This window comes from Rattus norvegicus, chromosome 1 (assembly GCF_036323735.1).
Source record: "Rattus norvegicus strain BN/NHsdMcwi chromosome 1, GRCr8, whole genome shotgun sequence".
Classification (NCBI taxonomy): Eukaryota; Metazoa; Chordata; class Mammalia; order Rodentia; family Muridae; genus Rattus; species Rattus norvegicus.
In genome coordinates, this window is record NC_086019.1 from 81,197,078 (window position 1) to 81,224,126 (window position 27,049).

The 27,049-nt window shown below is 39.6% G+C and overlaps 2 protein-coding genes across 3 annotated transcripts in view; both read left to right on the forward strand.

The window, feature by feature from the left end:
• The window catches only part of Vom1r42 (vomeronasal 1 receptor 42), a 22,689-nt gene extending 6,617 nt beyond the window's left edge, over positions 1 to 16,072 (forward strand). Inside the window, exons 3-5 of one of the 2 annotated variants that reach the window (XM_063277375.1) lie at positions 4,052 to 4,172; positions 8,050 to 8,169; positions 15,935 to 15,950. In XM_063277375.1, coding sequence (XP_063133445.1) covers positions 4,052 to 4,123 — 72 coding nt within the window. In that variant the 3' untranslated portion in view covers positions 4,124 to 4,172; positions 8,050 to 8,169; positions 15,935 to 15,950. Of the gene's footprint in view, positions 1 to 4,051; positions 4,173 to 8,049; positions 8,170 to 15,934 lie in introns of both variants that reach the window. The other variant, XM_063277378.1, reaches the window with a different exon arrangement.
• On the forward strand, positions 16,029 to 25,846 carry LOC134484273 (zinc finger and SCAN domain containing protein 4C-like). Its single transcript, XM_063280607.1, has 3 exons — positions 16,029 to 16,424; positions 24,634 to 24,793; positions 24,879 to 25,846. Exons 1-3 carry the CDS (start codon positions 16,029 to 16,031, stop codon positions 25,844 to 25,846), a joined length of 1,524 nt encoding a protein of 507 aa, XP_063136677.1.
• Positions 25,847 to 27,049: the final 1,203 nt, after the last annotated feature.

Sequence of the window (27,049 nt, forward strand, 5' to 3'; positions counted from 1 at the left end):
TCCCAAAACAATTCAGACTATTGCCATTGTTCTTGGTTACCAACCAGAATTTCATGGCAAGACATTTTGGCTGGATATACCACACGATGGAGCTGGAACATGAGAAATTAAGTTCATATTGACCAAGATGTATCCCTGCTGTGTATATTCTATAGCACTTCAGACACATTCAGGATGTCCAAGGAAAAAGGTTGTTAGTACCATTACCTACCTATGAACACTGATGTTCAACAGTGACCTTCCTAGTAAGTTATTCCTATTGCTACATTAGTAGCACAGCTATTATTGGGAGTGGGGTAGGTAACCAGCTACTTTCTGTTATGATTTCATGCTTACTCTACAGTAACAATTCTCAAACTGTGGGTTGTGACCATTGGATAACACATATATCCAATTGTCTTGGTAACTGAGACACTGCTGAGTAGCAATATTAAAATTGTAACAACAAAAGTAAATTATGATTATGTGTTCCTAAAGCCAGAGGAAATATGTACTTTCCAATGGTGGTTACCCACAGATTGAGAACCACTTGTACTATAGAAAGCCTGGGGCTACAAATTATGTCAGAAATCTATGACAGAGGATTACAGAACACATGGATATAAAGAATACCACTAGTTTGTTAAGTGAATAAAGTGTCAAATTTGCCTCTAAATTCATATATCTGTAGCCCAAAGAAGGTCCACCACTCAGAACTCATCAGAGAAGTTTCTGAGTACTGTGAAGGTGGTTATCACACTGAACAAAGTGCAAAGAATGAGTGACTTAGAAATGTCCAGTTAAAATGGGATATCTATATCCTTTCCCTTTGTAGCAACTTTCAGGTAATATCTTGGAAAATAGGATTTAAAAATTCAAATAGACAGATGTGAGAGAGGATTAGAGAACAACAGTACTTACTGAGTACGACAGGACCACTGCACTCATAAACGCATAATAGTTGTGGTTGTCTGCATAAGACATACAACTAGGCCAGCTTACATCTTTGCATGAAGGTAGTCCTCATGAGAATCCAGCCCTAACTGAAGATCTATTGACAGTTCATGGCTTTGGGGCAGGGAAAGGCAATTTTCCATAAGAGCATGGTAACTAGTAGGTCAGTCAAGCCTCAGTGTAAACCGTACACACCTATGAGTAAGTATATGAACAGTAAAAATGGGTTATAAAAACAGAGTATATGAAATTGGGAGTGTTTGGCAGTGATTTAGGATGACAAAGAGTGAACACGATAAGAGTGCATTGTATACATATATGGCATTCTCAAAGAATTAATGAAAATACTGTATTTTAAAAAATGATCCAATAGTTATTCCAGTCAACACTCCAGCTAATTTACTAGAGGCTTGGATTATTCCACAGATTTCAGCCCGCTCAGCATCTTACATAGGCTTTATATTCCAGTCTGTAATTTCAACACAAGATTTTCAAACAGAAAGGCCCAAGTGAGAATGCTTCAGTCCCACTTAGAAGGGGCAAGAAAATAATCATGGTATGCAGAGGAAAGGAGAGAATGTGTGGGAGAGCAGAGGGGGATGAGGAGGGGGCGAGGCAAACAGGAACAGGATTAGGTATGGGGAGAACAGGAAAGAAGCATAGAGGGTCAGGGGAACGAATGAAAATATGAAGCTTCTGGGAAAGCAGGGGTGGGGTACAGTCTAGAAAGTCCCAGAGACCTGGGATATAAGAGGCTCTCAGGACTCAATGGGGGTTCTTAGCTTTCTGTATAAGCTCCACCCCCACAGTTACCTGGTAACAGTTAGGTATGCTCTGCCCCACAGGTACCTGGCAACAGCCAGGTATGCCTCACACTATGTTGCCCCCTCCTCACTCTCTTGTTCTTGTTCTCTCTTGCTCTTCCCCTCTTCCTCTTTTGTCCCTTTTCACCCCATTCCCCTCCCCTCTTTTCTCCACATGCTCATGGCTGGCCTCTACTCCTCTACTTCCCTTCTACTTCTACTTCTTCTTCTTCTTCTACTTCTTCTTCTACTTCTTCTTCTTCTTCTTCTTCTTCTTCTTCTTCTTCTTCTTCTTCTTCTTCTTCTTCTTCTTCTTCTTTCTCTCTCTCTCTCCTCTCTCTCTCTCTCTCTCTCTCTCTCTCTCTCTCTCTCTCTCTTCCACCCACCCCTTGTCTCATCCTTTCATTAAACCTTTTCAAGTGGAACCCTGTTTGCCTGGTTTGTCCAGACATGAGCCAAGATATCTACCCCAACAGTGGGAAGAGGGAACTTGAAGAGACCATCTCCAGTAGATAAAGAGGTCCTCACTTGGAGTAACCTGGTGATTAACCCACAGTCAAAATATCTGACTCAGAATTGTCCCTATCTAAATGAACTCCAGGGACAAAAATAGAGATGAGATTGAAGGAAAGGCTGTCCAGTGACCAGCCCAACTTGGGATCTATTTCATGTTGGTTGGGCGAACCAAGGTTTGACACTATTCCTGATGCTATGATGTGCTTACCAATAAAAGCCTACCATGTCCTCTCTGAGAGGCCCTAACAGCAGCTGGTTGAGACAGATGTAGTTACTTACAACCAATCATTGACCTGAAATCATGGACCCCTATGTAGGAATTAGGGAAAGGATTAAAGGAGCTGAAAGAAATGGCAACCGGATGAGAAGACTAGCAATCTCAACTAACCTAGATATCTGGCAGCTCTTAGAGACTGAGCCATCAACAGGAAGCATACAAAAGCTGGTTTGAGGCCCTGGCACATATATAACAGAGGACTCTCTGGACTGGCCTCAGTGGGAGTGGATGTCCTATTCCTGTAAAGACCAGAGTCCTCACAGAAGTGGGGAGGGGGAAAGCACCCTCTCAGAAGCAAGGGGGGGTGGACATACAACTGTGGGAGGGGCAACATCTGCAATGTAAACAAATAAAAACAATAAATTGAAAACAAAAGAAAGAAGAAAAAAATGAGGTGATCCTGGGAAAGGGGAGGTGGCAATATAGAATAGTGGTTAAAGGGGTAAACTATAGTCCTGGTGCTGCAATGTAGGAAAAAAAAGAAGAGAGACAGAGAGACAGAGAGACAGAGAGACAGAGAGACAGAGAGAGACAGAGAGAGAGAGACAGAGAGAGAGAGACAGAGAGAGAGAGACAGAGAGAGAGAGAGAGAGAGAGAGAGAGAGAGAGAGAGAGAGAGAGAATGTCTTAATCAGGGTTTCTATTGCTGAACAAATGTCATGACCAAGAAACAAGTTGGGGAAGAAAGTGTTTACTCAGCTTACACATCCACATTGCTGTTCATCACCAAAGTAAGTCAGGACTGGAACTCAAACAGGTCAGGAAGCAGGAGCTGATGTAGAGGCCATGAAAGGATGTTACTTACTGACTTGCTTCCCCTGGGTTGCTCAGTTTGCTTCTTATAGAACCCAGGACTACCAGCCCAGGGGTTGCACCACCTACAATGGGCCCTCCCACCTTTGACCACTACTTGAGAAAATGCCTGACAGCTGGATCTCATGGAGGCATTTCTTTAATGGAGGCCCCTTTCTCTATTATAACTCCAGCTGGTATCAAGTTGGCACACAAAACCAGCCAGTATCCCTCTCTTCCTTCTTTTATTTCAGTAGTGGAACCTTCCATGATTTTCCATCATAAAGCAATATGAGAGAGATGGGAAGGGCCATGCTCAGAGGCACACATGGCCTGGGGCTAAGTGAGGATCACTGTGGAAGGATTGTTGTAGGGGGTGGTCTGGGTACTGGCATTTATCTCCCATAAATTCTGATCATGTGTTCTCATATATGACTCATTACAAAGCCATTAAAATTTCCTGATTTTCAGAGATATTTGGATCCCAAATACTGTAGTGAATAAGATCAGACTCTTCCAGAGAATAAGAGGCAAACAGGATATGTCTGAAGCTGAAGTGAGCTCATCTCTGTCAGCAGAGAGGGCATGTATTTTGCTTCGGGAAAACATGATTTCTGATAAAAGTGAAGTGAAAATGGTGCTCTGGGAGGAACTTAAATTATGTTATAAAAATGTTGTTGCTGTTGCTGTTGCTGCTGCTATTGTTGTTGTTGTTGTTTTGTTGTGCCAGGAAGCATTCATGAATCCAGAAAGACCACCAAGGAGCCATTATCCATTTAACCACATCAGAGTCTCTTCATAACAAAGAGTTTGGGCTTACTCCCTGTTAGCCCACAGGATGGTTTGGTGAGGTAGGCACAAATCTTATCAGGATATGGTTTTATTGGAAATGGCATGTAAGGGAAGGGGTGAGGAATGAGGTGCCCAGCCTTACAAGTATCAAATAGAATGTCTACTGTAAGCAGAAAAGTGGGTGCTCTGAAGCATAAACCATATACAATTACAAATGATCTGAAAGTACCTTTGTATCAATCAGTATATTCTTTGACTAACTGTTCTTAGCAACTGCCTAGGGAGTAACTCTGGCCAAGTACAAGTCTTGAGGTTCTTTCTGGTAGGTGGGTACAGCTTGTTGTTCTGCTATAGGTCAAAGTCTTAGTTTTTGTTTTGTTTTTGTTTTGTTTTGTTTTGTTTTGTTTTAAGATGGAGACTGGTCTCACAACAGAGTATGTTTGGCCTCTCAGTTGTTATTGTTGCTCTCTCTTATTTTAATATTTTAAAAATTCTGTTTCTACACTTTTTGTTTCTGCTTGATTTTGCCATACATTACCTTGTAGCCTACTTCTCTCACAAACTCACTAAGAAGTTGAGGATGATATTATACACCTACCCCATGGTTTCTACCTCCCTAGTGCTGGGGTTCAAGGACAGCTTTACTATTTCAAATATTCATTTTATTTTGTTTTAGTTTGTTTTCTTGTGCTTGGAGAAACCTTATGTCTGTGTAGCCCTGGCTGTCCTAGAACTCCCATTTGTGGTCCAGGTTGTCCTCAAATTCACCTGCTTCCGTTCCCGGAGTGCTGGGATTAAAGGCTTGTACAGGGATTAAAAGCCACTGACACCTTTAAAACCAAACCAACCAACCAACCAACCAATCAAACAAAACGAAACAAAACAAAGCAAAACAAGAAACCAAACAAACAGGTTGCTTGAAGAAGTAAGATCTAGAAACTCTGCACGGAGAAAGTAAAAGCCAAAAGATTAAGGTCATTCTCAACGACTCTGCTCACAAAGTCACTGAGAGGTAGTGGATGATCTGAACTGATCATGCACTTACATCCTGTGGTTTCTCCTCCCAGTGCTGGGGTTCCAGGGCAGTCTCCCTGCTTCAAACACTTGTTTTCTTCTGTTTTGTTTTGTTTTGTTTTGTTTTGTTTTGTTTTGTTCTGTTCTGTTCTGTTCTGTTTTGTTTGTTTTGTTTTGTTTTGTTCTGTTTTGTTCTCTTCTGTTTTTGTTTGTTTTCTTTTATTTTGAGAGATCATATGTCTACCTAGCCACAGTTGTCCTCAACCTTCATTTGTGGTCCAGGGTGGACTCAAACTCACAGACATCTGGATACCTCTCTTTCCTGATAGCTGGGATTAAAGGTGTGTGCAGGGATTAAAGGCCCCTGGGTTCGATCCCCAGCTCCGGGGGGGGGGGGGGGGGGAAGAACTAAAAGCAATAAAATTGGGGTAAAAGGTCATTCTCAAGTACTTAGCTAGCTTGTGTGCAGAATAGGATAAAAGACACATATTTGAGCACACAAGCAGAAACCAAAACATAGAAAAGGAGAGAAAACAGGCCATAAAGGAAGGGACTTTTTGCCCACAAATTGTAATTCCTCCCTAGACTAGTTTTCACATCATGTCCATCAAACATCATGTTTTTCTAAAATGAAGGATAGCATTATCTCTGCTGATAGAACTAAGTTCCTTTTAGCCTCTGTCTTCTCTAGAGGCTAAAACACATGCTGGGTCACTCCTGCCCTCTGTCAAATTCCACTGTGAAGGGTTTGACAATGTTCACTGAAGCACTCAAAGAATAAAGATTTTCAACCAGCCCCCACTGACCCTGCTGTGAGGACAAGTGCACCTCACAACAAAGAATAACATAACATGTTTTGGGGACATAGCCTGGCTATAGCCACCACAAACCATCTGGCCTGGATAAGGCCTGACTTGACAGTTCTGAGAAAAAAACAAGAACTAGGGTCAGCTTTCCCCAGAAGCAGGGTAGCCTAGAGTTGAACTGAGCCCAAGTTACGAACCAATGAAATTGCTTTGTGTGACTGTTGCCAACTGCCTATGTAATTTTCCCTATAAATACCTTCCCCTAATTGGGCTCGGGGTCGACTCCTCTGTCTCCTGTGTGAGATACGTGTCATCCCCAGAGCTCTGGTTCCTCAAATACACCTCTTGTTTATTACATCAAGACCGGTTTCTCGTGAGTTCTTGGGGGGTTGCGTTGTCTTGAGATTTGAGTGGGGGTCTTCCCCACCCTGGTGGTCTTTCAGCACTTAGGATCCAAAACTCTGGAGATCAGGAAATTGTAAAAACTTTGGAATGAGCCATATGTTAGAACAGAGGATCAGAAGTCATGAGAGACAAATTCTAGCCTTGGTATTCCCTTTCAGTGTGGTACTAGCAGCTTTCACCACAGTGACTTACAATGCTTGCTTAGGATATGTTCTCCTTACAGGGAATTATTAGGATTGTACTAGAAAAACAGAGCTTGGGCTAAATTGGGTTTTCATCTGTGATGCAAACAGCAGGAGAGGTATCTTTCCTCTATTTTGTTTGCTTGCTTTCTTTCACTCCTCTAGTTAAACACCATCTTTTCACAAAGGCCAGGCAGATCTTGATATTCTTAGCCTACCAAGCTATGTTAGGATTAGAGCCCCACCTTCTAAGAGTAGAAGGTAGAAAGTTGTGAGATGCCCCACCCAGGCACAGGTTTAATTTCTAACTGACTCACTGAAGCCCTGCACTATAAAAAGAAGCCAACTCAGACAGAACTTTAGATGAAGCAGAGCAGAGGCCCAGACACACACCACATCCCAATGCTTCCTGTAATCACCCCTGAAATTCTCCATAGAAAGAGGTAAGTTTGGAGAACAGACACACTTTCCTTCTTTGTGCCCTTGAGTAAGGTTATGTATATTTGTGTGTTATTATTTGTGGATCTGAGAGATGCTACATTCACGTATTTGAGGGAATCTCAGTGGTGGAAGTGTGGTGGGGTATTAACTAGAGAAGACTGCTTGGAAATGGCTTTAAGCCAATAGAAAGTTGTTATTCGAAACTCAGAGACTACATTGAGTGTTGGTAATCCAATCACAGCCCTCAGTATTTCTCAGGGTGAGCTTTAAAGCACAAAATCATGTCTTGGGTTGATATATGTCAGTTAACAAGAACAGGTAACCAACCAGTAGCAGAATTATAAAAGTCAAAATTAGCTTATTTAGATTAGCACATTTAATGACTTTTCCAGAACTATGGATTTTGATAGATTAGAACTTTGATTTAGTTTTGGCAGGCTGATTTTAAAGTTTGATTGGTCCTTGCACCATGGAGTTAGTTGTGCTGAGATCTTGTAGCCTACTAAGGTCTAGGTATTTTGCATTGTATTCATCCTGCTCTAAAAAAAAATGCAGTTGTTCGTAAGGATCATTAGTTTACTGAATTAATTTGTAATATAGTTGGGGTTGGGGATTTAGCTCAGTGGTAGAGTGCTTGCCTAGGAAGCGCAAGGTCCTGGGTTCGGTCCCCAGCTCCGAAAAAAAAAAAAAAAAAGAAAAGAAAAGAAAGAAAAAGAAAAAGAGAAAGGAATTTGTAATATAGTTTAAGGTGCATGAGGCCAACAGTTAATTCAATCAGAATGAGAATTAACGGCTCAGTCAGTGCTGAGAGCAGAATAGTAAGTTAGGGGCCCCAAAGAACAAAGAATAGTATCAATGATCTAATTTATGTCATATTCTCTGTTTTAGTTTTTTTTTTTTCCTGACAGTGGAAACATCTTTTCTAATTACTGACCAATTAACATAAAACAACAGTTTTGTACCTAAAGTCAGACTTATTTTACTTCATCTCATAAGATGACTACACCTTTCCAATCTTGTAGAACCATTTCTGCAAGGGAATCTAACTGTTGTTTTAATTCAGAAATGGAATGTTTTAATCTTTGCAGATCCTGATCAACCTTTCTGTCCAGTTTTAAAGGATCAGAAGAGGCATATTTAGTAAAACCACTGATATACACCCAAAACGCAGTCTCAAGGGCACAGTAATAGCCTGCATCAAAATAAGGGTAAGTTATTAAGGTTGGGAGGTTATGGGTTTTGAATATTACACAAGTTTAAGCCCCTTGCCATTCCTGTAATGCTAATTTGGGCTGTCACAGTGAGTTTTGTCAGTCAGTGGGCTGACAGTCTTGTTAGCTTCTTTCTTTATGTAGTATGGAGCCAGGGGTTTAAGCATAACCAGCAATCCTGGATGCCTTTTGGATGAAGTTTAGATGTAATGATTAACTTTATCTCCAAGGTCCCTTCTTGTGACATGGGTTATAATTTTCCAGCTTTTTTGGTTTTGTTTATTTGTTGTTTTGTTTTTGTTTGTTTTGTTTTGTTTTGTTTTTTTCTGTTCCCTAAAGGCCAAAATCTTTTTAAAGGAAATATTCAGGAAGCCTCATGGTGAAAATCCCTATTTTTGCAATGGAAACTACCTTGTTTCTAGCAACTAGGGTAGCCATTTGTAGGGCATGTAAAAAAATGTAAACTTTGCATTTCTATCTGCAAAGATAAATTCCCTTGTCTTTCCAGCACATACAACCACACAATTAAACTAGGCTTCTGTAAGTAAAGGTAGCAATGAAATGTGGCTTCCTGGTTTCTAGTCACGTTAGGCAATATCTTCACTCTGTCTTCTTTAGTTTCCACTACACGCCTGAGCACATCTGGGGTTGTACCATGACTTTGTATTCATACCCATGGTGCCTGAGCAGGTAGAAAGGCATGGAGTGGAAGGACATGGGGCCTAATTAAACCTGAATTTCAATGAATCCATAGTCCATAGTGAGGTAAATCATTCCTCTATGAGGTGCAGAGGACTAAATCAAAGCAAAGGAGCAAATCAACATAATGTTTTCTGATCTCTAATGAAAATTTTGTTAGTGTCTCTCTCTTCCTTTGTTACTACTTTTGTTTTTGTTTTGTTTTCTTTCACTTATGTTTTACTTATCCACTTTATATCCTACACAATGTATCTCTTCCATTTACCCCCTCTCATATTCCTTACCCCCACTTCTCCTCTGAGCTTGTACACCCCCAGGTATCTGCCCATGCTGGCATTTCAAGGCTTCTTTCTTCTCCCACTGAGGCCAGACAAAGCAGCCCAGTTAGAAGAACATATTCTACATAAAGTCAATAGCTTATAGGATAGCCCACTCCATGTGTTTGGGACCCACATAAAGGCCAAGCTGCACATCTTTGACATGTACTCAGGGAAGCTTAAGTCTAGCCCTTATATGTTCTTTGGTGATTTAGACTCTGAAAGTCCCAAGGGTCCAGGTTGGTTAACTCTTTTGATCTTTCTGTGGAGTTCCTATCCCTTCTCTCCCCATGGTTCTTCTTTCTATTCTTCCAAAAGAGACACCAAGTTCCATCCACTCTTTGGCTGGTGGTATCAGCATCTGAGTCAGCTGCTGGGTGAAGACTCTCAGAGTACAACATGTTCCAGACGATTAGCATAATAGAGTATCATTAATATTGTTAGGGATTTGCTAACACATGTATATTGGGCTGGTTATTGGTTGGCCATTCCCTCCGTCTCTGTTTCATCCTTGTGCTTATATTTCTTATAGACAGGATAAATTTTTGGTTGAAAGTTTTGTGGGTGGGTTGGAGTCCCTTGCTCTACTGGGGTTCCTGTCTGGCTACAGTAAGTGGCTTCTTCAGGCTCTATATCCACAGTGTACTGAATCACCATTAAGGTTACCCCAATGATTCTTGTGTGTCTCCCTTATCCCAGGTACCTGTCTCATCCTGGAGATGCCCCCATGTTCTCACCACTGTCACTTGCAGATTTCCATTCATTTTCATGGCCATCTTGTCATCTCTCTTGTCCTTCCATTATATAGATGTACCACATTTTCTTCAGTTGAGGGACATCTAAGTTGTTTCCAGTTTTGGACTGTTTCAAAGTAGCTATGAACATAATTGAGCAAGTATCTTTGTGGTGTGTTGGAGCATCTTTTGGGTATATGCCCAGGACTGGTATAGCTGAAGACTAAAGCAAAGTAAGGAAGAAGGCCTGTGCACCATTTTCTGATATCTAATGAAAATTATGTTAGTTTTCTCCGTTGTTATTGACTTTGTTTTGTTTTTATTATTTTGTTTAATCATTTTTCCTGGCAAGAATTCTTATATACCAAGTAAAGTTTTAATCTATGTCCAAAGCATCAGCTATAAGTTGAGACGTTTTGGCTATGGGAACAGGCTATCGCTCGATCCCATTGCTAGGGGTAGGCTAGGTAACTTGAGGCAGACAGCGAAAAATGAGGTGTGGAGTCTGCAATTGTGGCCAAAGTTGTTTAATTTTGGCAACTCTGATCAGCAATTGTGTGGCTTAACACTGCTTATTTTTGTCAATTTCTATCCTCTTGAAATCTTTGTTATTCTGCAGAGAAAAGCTGATGGTTTCTGGCAATTTGACTCCTGCTAATAGCAGCAGGGAATTAAGACAAAAGCTTAGTTACTTGTTCCTCCCCGGCCCCACTACTGCTAGTCAGGCTGGAGTCTCAAGAGATTATCGGTTCCTCATGAGCCAGAGAGAAAAGAAAAAGAAGAAGGGGGGAGAGTCAAACACACACACACACACACACACACACACACACACACACACACACACACACACATACACACAGAAACATAGATATGCTCTCTCTCTCTCTCTCTCTCTCTCTCTCTCTCTCGTCTGCCTGACCATCTGTGTTCATGAATACTTACATAGACACACATGTATCCACATACATATTTATATACATACATATAGACAGACAGAGATATAACTATATACATTTCGTAAATGGGGTGGACCCCCCAAAAGCCACACTTATTTTCTTGCCTCCAGCAATTTATACCTACTTAGAAGTACTTTAAAGCACTACCTCATAGATAAAATGTTAAACAAAAAGAGAGTTATAGAAGGATGCCCGATAGTAAGTTCAAAGCAATATTTTATTCAATATGTTCAAAACAATAGTTTCATATGGCCTTGCTTTAGTGCATAACTGTAGCTTCATCCTTGGGCCTAACCTAGAATGAATGTGTTTCCTTGATCAAAAATTTGTTCCAAGTCTATTTCTCTTCTTAGTGTAATTTTGAAAGATCAATTTACTCCTTATCATGTAGCATCTACTTACTATTCTATGAGGAGACTACACTTTCTATTCTTGATTTTAATGTTATTATATATTTCTGGCAAAACAATTAAAACCATCTCCTTAAACTTTGTTCTTAAAATTATTTTAATCAAATTAGGAATGCTGCAAAGTCATTAATTCATCTAAATAGGATTAATTCCTGAAAGTAAATCTTCATGGTGATCTGTAGGAAATTTGCTCAATAGGGAGGGATGGTGCCCCCAAAACACTAGGCAATGTAATAGTGGAAGGAAAAGACTGTACTCAGGGAGAAGCAATCCTGGGAGAAAGTCTCTAGGACTCTGTCTTTTCAGACTGCCACTGTCATCCCCATGCAAATCAGTTGGCTACCTCTGGGAAACTCACTTGCTTGCCACGGACTTTTCTAGATAGCTTTTGTCATTGTGGATTGAGTTTATGGAGTAGCTTCTTAACTACTTTTTGAGAAATTTCAGTTCATGTGGGAAACTCTTTTATCTACCCAGAAAATATATCTATAAAAACAAGCAAGTGTTGTTATGTTCTCACATCCTAAAGCTCTCAGGAAGTCAGTTTTCCCAAAGATCAGCAGGGTTGGTCTGTTGTTTGGAATCCTTCCTTGGTAAGGGCTGTTTTGAATTTACTTAAGCACAATCATGACATCTGGCTGAGACATCACACACTAGTTATCCAGCCTAGGTATAACATATCTTTGTCTAAGAAATGCAGAGAGTTTTATAGACCCCCACATGAATAGTCTGGTGAAGGTCATATTACTATGAGATCTCAGACAGAAATGGCTTATAGTTTGTCATAGAATATCAATAGACATCACTGGTCTTAGGGCTTTTGTAGGAGAACTAAGTTAGCAGCCTGGCAGTGGTAGACATCATTTTGTAGGGAAAGTCAAATAACCTCTAGGAGGACCACAAAGTGTTAATGACCCTTTTATAAGCAGTGAAAAGCACTCTTTTCCTATAGGTTGCACTGTGAACATGTCTGGAAGTAAAGGCATATCAAATACGATGTTTATTTAAACAGTGATTAACTTTTCTTTTCCCCATCTGACAGTCAGTGTGAGACCAATCAGTTCTGTTCTCTGGGCTGACGTACCTACCTACCTGTCTTCCTCCCAGTTTGTTTTACTTTGTTTGTTTAATTTTTTTTTTTACTACTCACTGTATGTGGTTTCATCTTTAATTCTGTGAAAGTCACAGACAAGCAACTGCATTATCAGTATGCAGGGAAACTGAATTAGTAATGGTGTGTTTCTCAAAGCTTACCTGAGGGTAGGCCCTGAATTGAGCCTGATACTGAATCACATAGACATCAGATAGCATTCTTGTGGCATTCAGAGAAGAAACTCAACCATGCCATAAGGTCTGGTAAGTATAGAAATTTAAACCAGAGATAACTTGCTTTGTTTGTTTGTTTGTTTTATTAAAGTAGCAGTGCCACCACAGCTCTTATATAGGTGGGTCATTCTGTGCTAATAGGATTAAATTATTTGGACAGCTATATACAGGGAGTTTCCATGGCCCCAAAGATTGGGTTTGTAGTTTAATGGACAAACAGAAGAAAAGATTTTAAGATATATGGAAGTTCTAGTGGTAGAGTCAAAGTCAGAGCTGTTTTTGAAGCCTAAGGTAGAATTAGTTTAGTGTCTGTCCAGATTAGAGAGTCAGTGACCATTTTTGTGCTGGTGTATAGAGGTCTTGCTATTTCCACGAACTCTAGTATCCAGAGACATCAATACCCTACTGTACCTACGTAGTCTTGAACCTGTCTCTGCCAATGGGAGGCTGAAGAACACATCTTTCAGATACAAGGTGTATACCTGTTTCTCTGGAAGAATCACATTCATGAAAATCAGAGGGCCCAGGTTCTTCAAATGCTGAAGAGGTATATTCCAGGGGGACTAGCAAGGAAACAGTATGTGTTTGTGTCCAATCCAGGCAATATGATGGACTGCACTTTCCTGATTTGTTCATTGGGTATTTTTTAATGAGGATTACGGTAGCTGAACTAGTTAGTTGAACAATTACAGGAACTTGGTATTAGACCAGTCTTAGGGATTAGGGTTCTGATCATACCATCTGCAATCTATGTTATTAATAAGGGAGATAATCCAAGTATGTCTTTTGTTTGAAGGCAGAAATTCCAGCTAGTAGGTATTCTTTGGACACAAGGTAAGACATCAAGATTTTGCTGGGTATCTATAAGTCTAATTGCATCTCATCATCAGAGGTGGAGAAAGTAGTTTTCAGGTTTTGCAAAAGCTTCGTATTAGCCAAAATGTGAATATTCTTATCTGAGCCTAGTTCCTTGAGCCCAATGACAAGTACTTGCCAAATTTCTATAAGGAGGACCAAGAACTCTCCACATAAAAATTTGTTTGTTTCTCTGGATGACCTTGCACACCCAAAAAGATTCAGATCTCCAAAAGGAGGAGCACAGGTCTTAAGCTGAGGAGACGGAGGATCTCAAATCAGAGAAAGCCACTGGCTAATCATGCCAACAAAACTGACAAAAGCACATAAAAGATAGGCAGAAAAACAGTGTAAAAATGACCAGAGGTGGCCACTTATATTGGTGTGAATATGCTTGGCCAAGAAGGAGTGGTACTGTTAGGATGTGTGACCTTGTAGGAGGAACTGAGTAACTGTGGGGGTGGGCTTTGAGACCCTCCTAATAGCTGCCTGGAAGGCAGTTCCTCCTGGTTATGCTGAATCAAGCCTTAAAACTCTCAGCTTCTTCACCAGCAACATGTCTTCCTGCATCCTGCCGTGCTTCTTGCTGTGATGATAACTAAACTGAAACTGTAAGCCAGCCCTAATTGTTTGCCTTATAAGAGTTGGCCTGGTCATAGTGTCTTCTCATAACAATGGGAGAACTAAGTAAGATGCCACCAAACATTTATGCATCTGGAAATACAAAGAGATCCAGTGACATATCCATGAAATCCAGATACTGCATCAGCAGCCATGTGTGATCTTTCCTGTATGTCCAAACAGTAGTTGCTTTAACCATTCTTAGCTGAGGAGGTGACAGACCAGGAGAATTTCTAAAGTGTTTTCCTTTTAGGTGGAGTTTTCAAGCACCTCTAGGACATTAGGGGAACACTGCACAAAGGCAGCCCTGGGGAGCTTAACATCTCAGTATGTGCATCATTCAGAGTTCACTGACCACTGAACTCTACCCCACCCAAAGCAATTCTGAGAGCCTGGATGCCTAAAGGCCTGGTTTTGGAGATGTTTATGGAACTCCAGAAATATGGGCAATTCATAACAAAGGATTAGTCAGACATGCGATTAAACCAATTAAAAACTTTTTATTAGCCTGCCTTGGAATACAATGGTGATGTGTTTATAAAAAGATAAAGAGGGGGGATTATGTTCTATTGAGGTGTGGTGAGGTCTGAGGAAAGGGGGTGCCTCAACAGGCTCATGCTGAGATATCCCTTCCTCATGAGGGACCAGCCAGAGGAAGGGATAGTAGAATAGAGTTTATTCATGGCATGGGGAGGAGAGTTAAGATGATATAAGAGCAGAGCAGAGAGAGAAAGAAAGAGAGAGGGAGAGAGAAAGAGAGACAGAGACAGAGACAGAGAGAGATAGAGAGAGGAGGAGGAGGAAGAGAAGGGGGGGGGGAGTCTGGCCATGAGCATGTGAAGAGAAAGAGGGGAAGGCAATGGGGACAAAGGGAGGGGGAAGGCAAGAGTAAAAGAACAAGAGAGCAAGAGAGTGAGGAGATACAAGCAGCCCCTATTATAGTGTCAGGCATACTTGACTATTGCTAGATAACCATGGGACTGGAGCTTAGACAGAATGCTAACGCTAGGAGTTCAGAATCCCATTGTACACTTGAACCCTTCTCTGGGTAAGCTTTTAAACACAAAACCTTATTTGGACTTGACATATGTCAAGTAACAGGAACAGTTGGCAAGAAGCAGAATTACCAAAGCAAAAACCAAGGTTACTACACTAAGAGACTTTCCCTTACCTATGTATGGGCTTTGGTGGATTAGGCCTTCACTTTAGTTTTGAAAACTGTAAAGTCTACAACCTGAGTTTTACACCCTGATTAGTACTTCTATCATTGAGCAGGTGGGCAAAACACATGGGGCCTGTTATAGAGTGGGTGGCTATGGATAATCATTTTGATATATGACATGGCATTTTATATTTTAAATGCTGCTCAAGCATGAGAATTATATATATATATATATGTATATATATATATATGTGTGTGTGTGTGTGTGTGTGTGTGTTTATGGATATGTTTTTGCTGCTGAATGAAATTAATGTTATGATCATTTGCTTGTAATGTTTTTCTGTTAAGGAAGTATTATTTTGTGGCACTTTATAATGGGAAACAAGGGTGAACCTTAAATTTTGAGGGTCAGAAACCATATATTCACCTTTTCCAATGTTGAAACAGATAGGCCAGTGCTACCTCACACTTTGCTATGTTCTTATGTTCTTCCCATTTTGACAAAGAACTTTTCTCCCTATGTCAAGCATTGTTATATTTTGCATCTTCTTTATGTTTTGTTCTTTGGAAGCATTTTTGGAACACTAGTATGAAATATTTTCTGTCAGATACTATGAAACTGTGACAGAATTTTAATTGATTTTTTCTTTTATTATATGTCTCTTCTCTTTTAAATTTATAGCTTTTGCACATCACCAACTATTGAAAGTGATCCTAAAGTCACAAGACAGATATTGAAGTGCCATAGTGGGATTATTCTTGGGATTCTTTCTACAATGGCTTCACAGGTCAGAGAAACTTTTAATCTTGACTCACTGACAAATGCCCTTCAATTAGACAATCTAGAGTTTATTCCTAAACAGCATTCTGCTGTGAAATTTGGAGAAGACATCGATACCTCACCATGTGCTCAGCTTAACTTTCCACCAAATGGCAATGGCTCATTGGCAAAGGAGGAATTACAGACACTCTGGGAGATGTTTACTGCATGGTTGCAACCTGAAAAGCAGAGCAAGGAGCAGATGATTTCTCAATTGGTCTTGGAGCAGTTTCTCATCACTGGGCACTGCAAGGACAAGTTTGCCTTGAAAGAGAACTGGGAATCAAGTGGAAGAAATATGGGGAGATTCATGGAGGGGCTGACTGATGAGTGCTTGAAGCCTCCTACCATGGTGAGTACCCGGGGTGAGATGGCTATGCTGGAAGGAAAGGCAGTCATTTGGATTTGGGAAAAAGCAAGAAAGTTTGGCAGTTTTGTTACTAGTGAGATTTTATTCATTCCACCAAAAGTCTTACAAGGAAGCATTTGCACTGTCCTAAATTAGTATAAATAATGTAGAAAGGTCATCAATGTTTTGATGAGCGTACTTAAATTTAGTTTATTAAGATTATGGCAGAGAGACTGAGGAGTTGACAATTGGACTTTAAGGGTTTAGAAGAAATGCCTTGAGTCTGGAATATGGCTGAGTCATGGAAGTACTTACATTGTAATCATGAGGATTGAGTTGGAACCTTAGCAAACACTTAAATATATGTATGACAGCATTAGCCTATGATACCAGGACCTATGAGGTTGAATCTGGGGATTAAAGTGCCTAAATGGCTTTCCAAATAGTCTACTACATGACACTGGGATATTCTTCCTTGAAAACTGATGTGACAAAATGATAAAGTATGTTTTCTGATTTTGAAATATGGCTCTCTCACATTCGTATTTGGCAATCATATACCCACAAGAAATGCCTTGATCAATACTAATGCCTCAGTTCGTATCTTTTAAACTGGAAAGATTTAATGCAGATGTAATTACATTGTAACTCCTTTTGAAGTCTAGATTTGCATAATTCTCAGACATTGAAAGACGGTTTCTGAACATCACTGTACAAATAACTTATTATTATTTTAGGTTTTTTAATTTACATTTTGGTTGATTTGTTTGTATGGTTGATTATTTGGGGTTTCTTTTTGTTTGTTTTCATTTGTGACATCATTTCATTATGTAGCAGTGGCTAGATGGGAACTCAAGGAATTTATAACTGTTTTTCAGGCACTGAATTAAATGTGTTGACTACCATGCCATTCTGTGTATTTATATTTTTAAGTCTATAAACAAGGTGTCATTTCACAGTTTGTTTTACTTCACATTTTCACTCCTTTGAGCTTTAAGTTGAAAATTTCATGATTGAAACTGAAATCCAAGTAAACTGCTGCCATAAAATCCAGTCATGTTCCTAAGAACAGAGACAGTTTGCATCTTGTGGAGACATAAGTTTTTGTTGGACTGGTTTCAGTTGGGTGTGAGTTGTGATGTCAAGCTTGTTCTCAGTAGCTTAATAGTATTACATCATTTAAGTGAATGAAATTTTCTCTATCCATTCTTCTGTTGTTGTACATCTGGATTGTTTCCAGCTTCTGGCGATCACAAATAAGGCTGCTATGAACATATTGGAACAAGTACCCCTGTGGTATGGTGGGGTATCTTGTGGTTATTTGCTCAAGAATAGTGTAGCTGTGTTTTCAGGTCTATTTCAAAGTTTCTGAGGAACCTCCACATTGATTTAAAGAGTAGTTATAAAAGTTTGCAATCCCACCAGCAATGGAGGAGTATTCCCCATTCTCCACATCATTGTCAATGTGTACTGTCACTTGAGTTTTTGATCTTAGCCATTCTGATTGGTATAGGGTAGAATCTGAGAGTCATTTTGATTTGCCTTTCCCTCAAGGATAAGGACTTTGAACATTTCTTTGTGTGCTTATGACCATAGAAGATTCTCCTGCTGTTAATTCTGTTTACCTCTGTACCCCAATTTTTAATTGGGTTGTTTGGATTTTTTGAATATTAGCTTCTTGAGTTCTTTATATATTTTGGATATTAGCACTCTATTGGATGTAAGGTTAGTAAAGATTTTTTCAATCTGTAGGCTTGCAATTTATCCTATTGACAATGCCCTTTGCTTGACAAAAGCTTTTCAGTTTCATGAGGTCCCATTTATCAATTCTTGATCTCGGAGCCTGACATTGGAGATCTGTTTAGGAAACCATCCCCTCTCCCCGTGCCAATGAGTTCAAGCCTCTTCCCACTTCGCAATTTCTCTTCTAATATAATTTGTATAGATTTTGTATATCTGGTTTTATTTTGAGGTCCTTGACTCGGTTGAACTTGAGTATTTTTCAAGTGACAAACATGGATCTATTTTAATTTTTCTACATACCAACTGCAATTTAGACCAGCACCATTTAATGAAGAAGCTTTCTTTTTCCATTGTATATTTTGTGCTTTTTTGTCAAAGATCAACTGTCCATAAGTGTGTGGGGTTATTTCTGGGTCTTCAATTCTATTCTATTGATCTACCTGTCTGTCTCTGTACCAATACCGTGCAGTTTTTATCACTATTGTTCTGTAGTCCAGATTGAAGTCAGAGATGTTGACTTCCAGAGAAGTTCTTTTATTGTTAAGAACTGCTTTAGCTATCCTGTTTTTTTTTCATAAGAAATTGAGAATTGCTCTTTGCATGTCTGTAAAGAATTGTTTTAGAATTTTGATGCGGATTGTCTTCAATCTGTAGATTGCTTTTGGTAATACTGTCATTTTTACTATGTTAATCCTACCATTCCATGAACATGCGAGATCTCTCCAATTTCTGAGATCTTCTTTGATTTCTTTCTTGAGAGACTTAAAATTCTTGTCATACAGATCTTTCACTTGCTTGGTTAGAGTGACACTGTATTTTATATTATTTTTGACTTTTGCGATGGGTGCTTTTTCCCTATTTTCTTTCTCAACCCATTTATCATTTGTGTAAAGAAAGGATACTGATTTGTTGAGTAAATTTTATATCCAGTCCCATTGCTGAAGTTGTTTATCAGCTGTAGAAGTTCTCTGGTTGACTCTTTCCTTGCCAATTTGTATTTCCTTGGTCTTCTTTTGTTGTCTGTTTAATTACCCTCACTCGAACTTTGAGTACTATATTGAATAAATATGGGGAGACTGGGCAGCCTTGTCCTTTCCCTGATTTTAGGAGGATTGTTGCAAGTGTCTCTCCTTCTAATTTGATATTGGCTCTTGCTTTGCTGTACATTGCTTTTATTATGTCTCAGTATGGGGCTTGAATTCCTCATCTCTCCAAGACTTTTACCATGAAAAACTGTTGTATTTTGACAAATGCTTTTACAGCATCTACGGAGATAATCATATGATTTTTTCTTTGAATTTGTTTATATATTGGATTACATCAATGGATTTTCATATATTGAACCAAAGTTGCATCCATGGGATAAAGCCCACTTGATCGTGGTGAATAATGCTTTTTATATTTTCTTGAATTCAGTTTGCTAGAATTTTATTGAGTATATTTGCATCAATATTCAAAAGCAAAATTGGACTGCAGTTTTCTTTGTTGGGTCCTTGTGTGGTTTAGGGATCAGAGTAATTGTGTCTTCATAGAATAATAAATTAGGTTATATTCCTTCTGTTTCTATTTTATGGAATAGTTTGAGGAGTGTTGTTAGTTGATATTAGCTCTTTCATAAAGGTCTAGTAGACTTTTGTACTAAAGCCATCTGGCCCTGGACTTTCTTTGGTTGGAAGATTTTTAATGACTCCTCCTAATGTCTTAGGACATATAAGACTGTTTATATATTTACTTGTTGCATGTAGTTTTAAAAAGCATGCTATTGCCTTCCTAGTACCTCTGACCTATCCCAGTTTAGCTCTTAGATTAGCTGCTTCAGGCCTTGTCGCCTCCGTCTCCGTCCCGCAGAAAAGGAGCGACACTACGATGTTCTTCTCACAGCAGTTTATTCAGGAATCTTTTTCTGCATGCAAGCAACAATCTCTTTTCTTATTTCTCTCCTCCTCCCAGCCCCGGAGCACACTCCCTTATATCCTCCCTCAACTCCGCCTCCTCAGTCCAGACTGCGTAGTCTCGGTTCATAGGTCCATGTCACATGGCCTGATCTTGCGTCATGGTGTGCCTGCGCAGCTCTCACAATAGACGTGGCTAGTTTCAGGTGTGTGAGAAAGTCAGGTGCTAGTCATGAGACTTAGCTGCAGTCCCCGGGCACCATCTTGGGACTGCGGCCACACCCGCTCCCCACATCCTTTGTGACTGTATAGCTCAGAATGGCTCCCTACAAGGCCTCAATCCCAATTTCTGCTGGCTAATTTTGCCAAGCCACCATCAGTGGATCCATCTTCCCTTTTTCTCCTGTCCATTTTAGTCTGGCCTGAACAGCTCCATCCTTTCTTTCTGCTCCTGGGACCCAGAAGTCCCAGCTATTTCCTTTCACCCAGAAATTGACTTCTGCCTTCTCTATTGACACAATCAAGTACCAATTAGGGAATCATCACTTCCCTCTATATTTATCTGCTCTTGATTTAACTTTGGTACTTGGTATCTGTCTAGAAAATCATCCATTTTATCTAGACATTCCAGTTTTGTTGAGTATAGGCTTTTGTAGTAGGATTTGATGATTATTTGAGTTTCCTAAGTTTCTCTTGTTATGTCTTCTTTTTCATTTCTGATTTCGTTAATTTGGATATTATCTCCATGCCTTTTAGGTAGTGTGGCTAAGAGTTTATCTATCTTGTGGATTTTCTCAAAGAACCAGCTTTTGGTTTTGTGGGTTCTTTGTATAGTTCCCTTTGTTTCTATTTGGATGATTTTAGCCCTGAGTTTAACTGTTTTCTGCCATCTACTCCTCTTGGGTGTGTTTGCTTCATTTTGTTCTAGGTCTTTCAGGTGTGCTGTTTAAGTTGCTAGTATAGGATTTCTCCAATTTCTTTACCAGGGCACTTAGTGCTGTGAATTTTCCTCTTAACACTGCTTTCATTGGGTTCCATTAGTTTTGGTAATGCCATGTCAGCATTTTCATTGAGTTCCTGAAAATCTTTAATTTCTTTCTTTCTTTCCTAGACAAGATGTCATTAAGTAGAGAGTTGTTTGCATGGTTATGTGGGGTTTTTTGGTTGTTGTTTTTGTTGTTATTCAAGTTTAGCCTTAATCTATTATGATCTAGTAGGATGCATGTGATTATTTCAATCTTCTTTTATCTCTTGAGGCTTGTTTTGTGACTGACTATATGTTCAGTTTTAGATAAGGTACCATGAGGTGCTGAGAAGAAGGTATAATTCTTTTGTTTTAGGGTGTAATCTTCTGCGTATATCTGTTAAATCTATTTGGTCCATGACCTATATTGGTTTCATTTTGTCGTTGTGTAGTTTCTGTTTCAATCACCTGTCTATTGGTGAGAGTGGGGTGTTGAAGTGTCCCACTATATTACGTGTGTTTCACCATGTGTTTTGAGCTTTAGGAAAGTTGTTTTGTTTTCTTTTGGTTTTTTAATATTTGTATGGTTGCCCTTACATTTGGGGCTTAGATGTTCAGAATTGAGACTTTCTCTTGGTGGATTTTTCCTTTGATGAATATGAAGTGTCCTTCCTTATCTTGCTTGATAACTTTTGGTTGAAAGTCTATTTTATTGGATATTAGAATGGCAACTCCACTTGTTTCTTGTAACCATTTGCTTAGAAGAATTTCCAGTCTTTTTTTTTTTTCTTTTTTTCTTTTTTCTTTTTTTCGGAGCCGGGGACTGAACCCAGGGCCTTGTGCTTGCTAGGCAAGCGCTCTACCACTGAGCTAAATTCCCAACCCCAACTTTCCAGTCTTTTACTCTGATAGTGTCTATCTGTGTCACTGAGGTGTGTTTCTTGCAGCAAAATGCGGGATCCTGCTTCAGTCAGTTAGCTTATGTCTTTTTATTGGGAAATTAAGTTCTTTGATTTGACAGATATTAAACAGAGAAACTAATTTCTGTTATGTTTGTTGTTGTAAGTGCATTCTGTATATGTGATGCTCTCCTTTTGGTTTTGTGTGATGATTAACTCCTTGTTTTATCTTTGGTGTGGGTACCCTTTTTGTGTTGGAGTTCTCTTCCTAGAATCCTCTGTAGGTTTAGATTGGTAGATAGACATTGTTTACATTTGTTTTTCTCCTAGAATATTTCTGTTTCTCCATCTATAACAATTGAGTTTTGCCAGTTATAATAGCTTGTGTTCTTGTAGGGTATGCATGACCTCTGTCCATTCTCTTTTGACTTTTTTTAAAAGATTTATTCATTTATTATGTATAAGTACACTGTAGCTGTCTTCAAATACACCAGAAGAGAGCATCGGATCTCTTTACAGATGGTTGCGAGCCACCATGTGGTTGCTGGGAATTGAATTCAGGTCCTCTGGAAGAGCAGTCGGGGCTCTTAACCACTGACCCATCTCTCCAGCCCCCTCTTTTGGTTTTTAATGTCTCGGTTAAAATCTGTTACAATTCTGACAGATCTGCCTTTATATAACTTGACTTTTTTCCTTACTACTGTTAATGTTCTTTCTTTGTTCTCTGCATGTAATGTTTTAAGTATTATGTGAGGAGAGAATTTTCTTTTCTGGTCCAATTTGTTTGGTGTTCTATAGGCTTCTTGTACATTTATGTCTACTTACTTTTTTTTTAGGTTGGGTAAGTTTTCTTCTATAATTTTTGAAAACATTTCTGCTTCTTTGATCTGGGAATCTTTGCTCTCTCCTATTGCTATTATTTGTATGTTTTATGTGTTTATTGTGTCCTGGATTTCCTGGATGTTTTGGGATAGAAGTTTATGTTTTGTATTTTCTTTGATGGTTGTGTCAATATCTTCTAAGGTATCTTCTATGTCTGAGATTCTGTTTTTTATCTCTTGTATCTTGTTGTTGATGCTTGCATCTGTATCAACTTAACTCTTCCCTAGATATTGGATTGCCAGAGTTGCCTCCATTTTTAATTTCTTTATTGTTTCAGCTTCCATTTGTAGGTGTAGAGCTACTTTGTTCAATTCCTTCATCTGTTTGACTGTGTTTTCCTATATTTCTTTAAGGGATTCATCTGTTTCTTTCTAAAGGGCTTCTATCGGTTTATGAGTATTTTCTTGTATTTCAGTGGGTATCCTCTTTAAAGGACTCTAGTAACTTCATGAGATAGGATTTTATGTTAGCATCATGGTTTTCAAGTGAACTGGTGTATATAGGGCTTGCTGTGGTAGGAGAATTGGATTCTGTTGGTGCCAAAGTACATTGGCTTTTGTTGGTTATGGACTTGTGCTTTCCTCTTGCCGTCTAATTATAACTTATGTTTACTGGCCTGGGTTTTTCTGTCTGGAGCCTGCCTCTGGTGTCCCTGGGTTGCTGCAGGTCTTCTGGAAAACCTGTGGCCATGGCTATAGCAGATCTCCTGGGAGGTCTTCAGCCTGAGGGGTCTTCACAGCAGCAGGCAAACTGATGATCTGTCCTGGTTGAAACCAGAGGCCTGAAGGCTGTATCAGACAATTTGTGGGCTCCTTTATGCCCTCCTACTATACAGATTTCTTTTCTTTTTGTTTTTTCCTGCCAAACCATGGTCATTTCCCCCTAAGATGTTGTTGTAAAAATATAAAAATAAATGATGTATTATTGTCTTTTACCCCACTGGGTCTACACCTCAGTGCTCAGATATCTGCTAGATATCTTGGAGGAAACACATCCCAGCCGCACTTTCCTACACTCAAACCCCCACATAAAGGAACACACAACACAATAATCTTTGACCCAATTGGTAAGATATAATTGCCCAATTAAACATACAAAGCCCAGTACCATCCCTCCCTTAAGAATGTTGATAACAACCTGTAAATACACAGAGCAGAATCTTAACATCACCTGCCATGGCTTCTCCCCTCTCTCCTGTCTTCCCTTCTCTTCTCTTCTCCTCCTCCTCCTTCAAACTTCTCTCCCACCATCCTTCCTTCTCCTCCAATGACAGGCCTCCTTCTATCCTGTACCTGCCCTTCACCTGTACTTTACAAATTCAATGGAGAGGTGGTTCTGGTGAAGTCACCTGAGTTCTGAGTCCTTGACTAGGCAGCTGTCCTTGGGTCAGTGGAATTAGCATCAAAATACAGTAACTTCAGGGCAAACCACAACACTAAGAGACCCAGTTTGTAACAGTTACAATATCTTGGGTGGGAGAAGAGACAATGATTGCAAGAAGCAGCAACTTTTTTTGAAGGGGATCTTCCTATTTGTAAATTAGTCAAAATTCATCTGATCTTTTAATGATTTGAAGAGTTGAAGAAAATATTGTGGCCAAAGTTTATAGGAAACCTTTTGTTTCCTTCTATACAGTGACACAATATTTGCAGACACAGGGTAGATAGTGACTTTAGAGAAGAGAATTTGTGAATGCCAGGATACTACCCCTAGATATGAGGGCTAGACACATGAGCTAACCTATAGGCCAGTGATCCTGTGTAAGCAGACTGAGGGAAGGTTTTCTGTCATCCACAGATTCATTGACAATGGTTACTTGGCTTTGTTTACAGGTCTGTGTCTCGATGCAGGGGCAGACAGCCCTTTTTTCTGAAAACATGCCCTTAAAAGAAGTCATCAAACATTTGAAACAACAGCAAGCAACAGCAATGCCAAAACAAACGAATTTACAGACACACTTGCAGAGACCCCAAGACATGTTCATGGAAACAGGTGAGTTTAAAAGCTGAACAGAAGAGGGGTGTTGTGCGAGAATCCCTTCTGGGACACAGTTTCATAGACTATCTTATTTTCACAGGAAATGAGAACACTGGAGATACCTGCAACAATCCATGGAATGCTAGTGAAAGAAATAGTGGTGTTAATAGTTCTGGAGAGAAGAGGAGTCCTCTTCTCATTATCCAAATAGATCAGTATGCTGAGCCTAAAGCTAAAGCTGTTTCTTATGCAGTCACCCAGAGTGCCAGAAAGACAACTGAAGTCACTTCCAAGTACCCAATAGAGTCCCTGAGGACATGCTTCTCTCAAACTGTCCCTACCGAGGTAAAACCAGGATTATTCTCTAGGCCACACAGGACTAAAAATAGTGATGATGGCTGTTACAGTTCCTCAAATGCTCATGAAGGAAATCATGGTGTTAGCAGTCCTGCAAATGAGAAGGTTTCTTTTCCAAATCAGGCAGATGAGTTGAAAGACAGCAGCACTTCTTATGGAGTCACCGAGTGTTTAATAAGAGCCACTCAAGGCACCTCCAGGCCCCTAGAATATTCCTTAAGGACACCTTCTTCAGAAGATGCCCCAGTGGAGGTACTAGGGTTCCTTACCAGGCCAGACCTTCCTCCCTCTGTGACTTTACAACTTTTACAAAGCAATAAGGTAAACTCTACCTGTGAAGTTCATCAAGAGAGAATCCAGAAAGACCTCAATACATACACAAGTGGTGAATGTCCCCAAACCTTTAAATATCCCTATAATCATTCAGCACGCCAGAAAAAAACCAGAAAGAAGAGGTCATTTTTCTGTTCCGAATGTCATAAAGGCTTCTATAGTCAATCAGACCTTCGAGTTCATGAGATCATCCATAAGGAAGAGAAGCCTTTTGAATGTCATATATGCAAAAGACCCTTCAGCCACAAGACAAACTTGAAGGCTCATGAGAGGATTCACACTGGAGAAAAGCCCTACACCTGCTTTCTGTGTAACAAAAGCTTCTGCCAGTCATCCACATACCACCGTCACATGAGAAATTGCCACAAATTTCACTGATCTGTAGAATTCTATAAGATGATAGCAGGGTTTCATACTCAGTGCTTCATCTGCACATGAAGTAACATGTAGCTTCTAAACAGCATTTATTCAGTGAAGAGTAATATATAATTCCAGGACCCATCTAGGAAAAAAGCATATTAATAGGTGGAATGTTTCCTAAAATGAATCTTATCAGCCTTACCTAAAGAAGCGAAACTGTCATAGATCTACATTCCATTGAGAATCCATCTCAGAAAAACACCTGCTAGTATGGCGCTTCTCCTCAATGGCTCCTGGAAATATAAATACTGAATTATTCAATCTGTTTGTTGTCCCATTCTACTGTCAAGTGAGGGTGAAGATGAGTCATTTGACAGTTTAGTGTAACAAATGTCTAATGCCTAAAAGAGAGCTTGTACTTTGTACCAGATGTATATTAAATAAGCAATGACACTGTAAAATAAATGCCACATTTGTTTGTTTTGTGTGGTTATACTGTGTGTGTGTGTGTGTGTGTGTGTGTGTGTAAGGGGTGTGGTTTTGTGAGTGTTTGTTTTTTCTCTTAGTTCCACAGCAGAAGTGGATAGTTAGAGCTCTTAGCTGTCAATTCTTGAGTTTTACCTTGTTTCAGACAAGGTTTATTGGCAACCTTGTATACCAGTCTATGTGACCCTAGATTCTCCAAGTATTCTCTGCTCTCAAGCTCCATAGGAATTTCTGACAGTGGCCTACCATTTGCTCTGTCTTTTTGTACCCAGTTGTAGTTTTAAACCCAATTCTAATATTTCGAGGTAAGTTCACTGCCCTCTTACCCATTTCCCTTCCCATGAATATTCACTGGTTACAGATCAAGAATAAAATTACCACCACCACCTAAATAGATGGAGTTGCAAAGCAACTTGAGGCCTTGCTGCTTTCAGAAGATGGCCAGTTCAGGCTCTTTGTGCCCTAGTACTAGGAGAATTTGCTAGGGTTACTGTCATAGATTCCATTAAGTTTCCCTTGTATTAGTCTCCATAAATTTCAGATGTTTCTCCCATTATTTTCGCCATCTTCCCTTTTGTTACCAATTCCACTCATCCAGAGTCCACTTGCTAAATCTAGTCAACTTTTTTTTCCCAGAAAGACCCTTATGTTCTCCCTTCACTTCTTATTTCTTAGCCTTTTTGTCTGTGGATAATAGCATGATTGTCCTTTATAAATAATATGTACTTATAACTG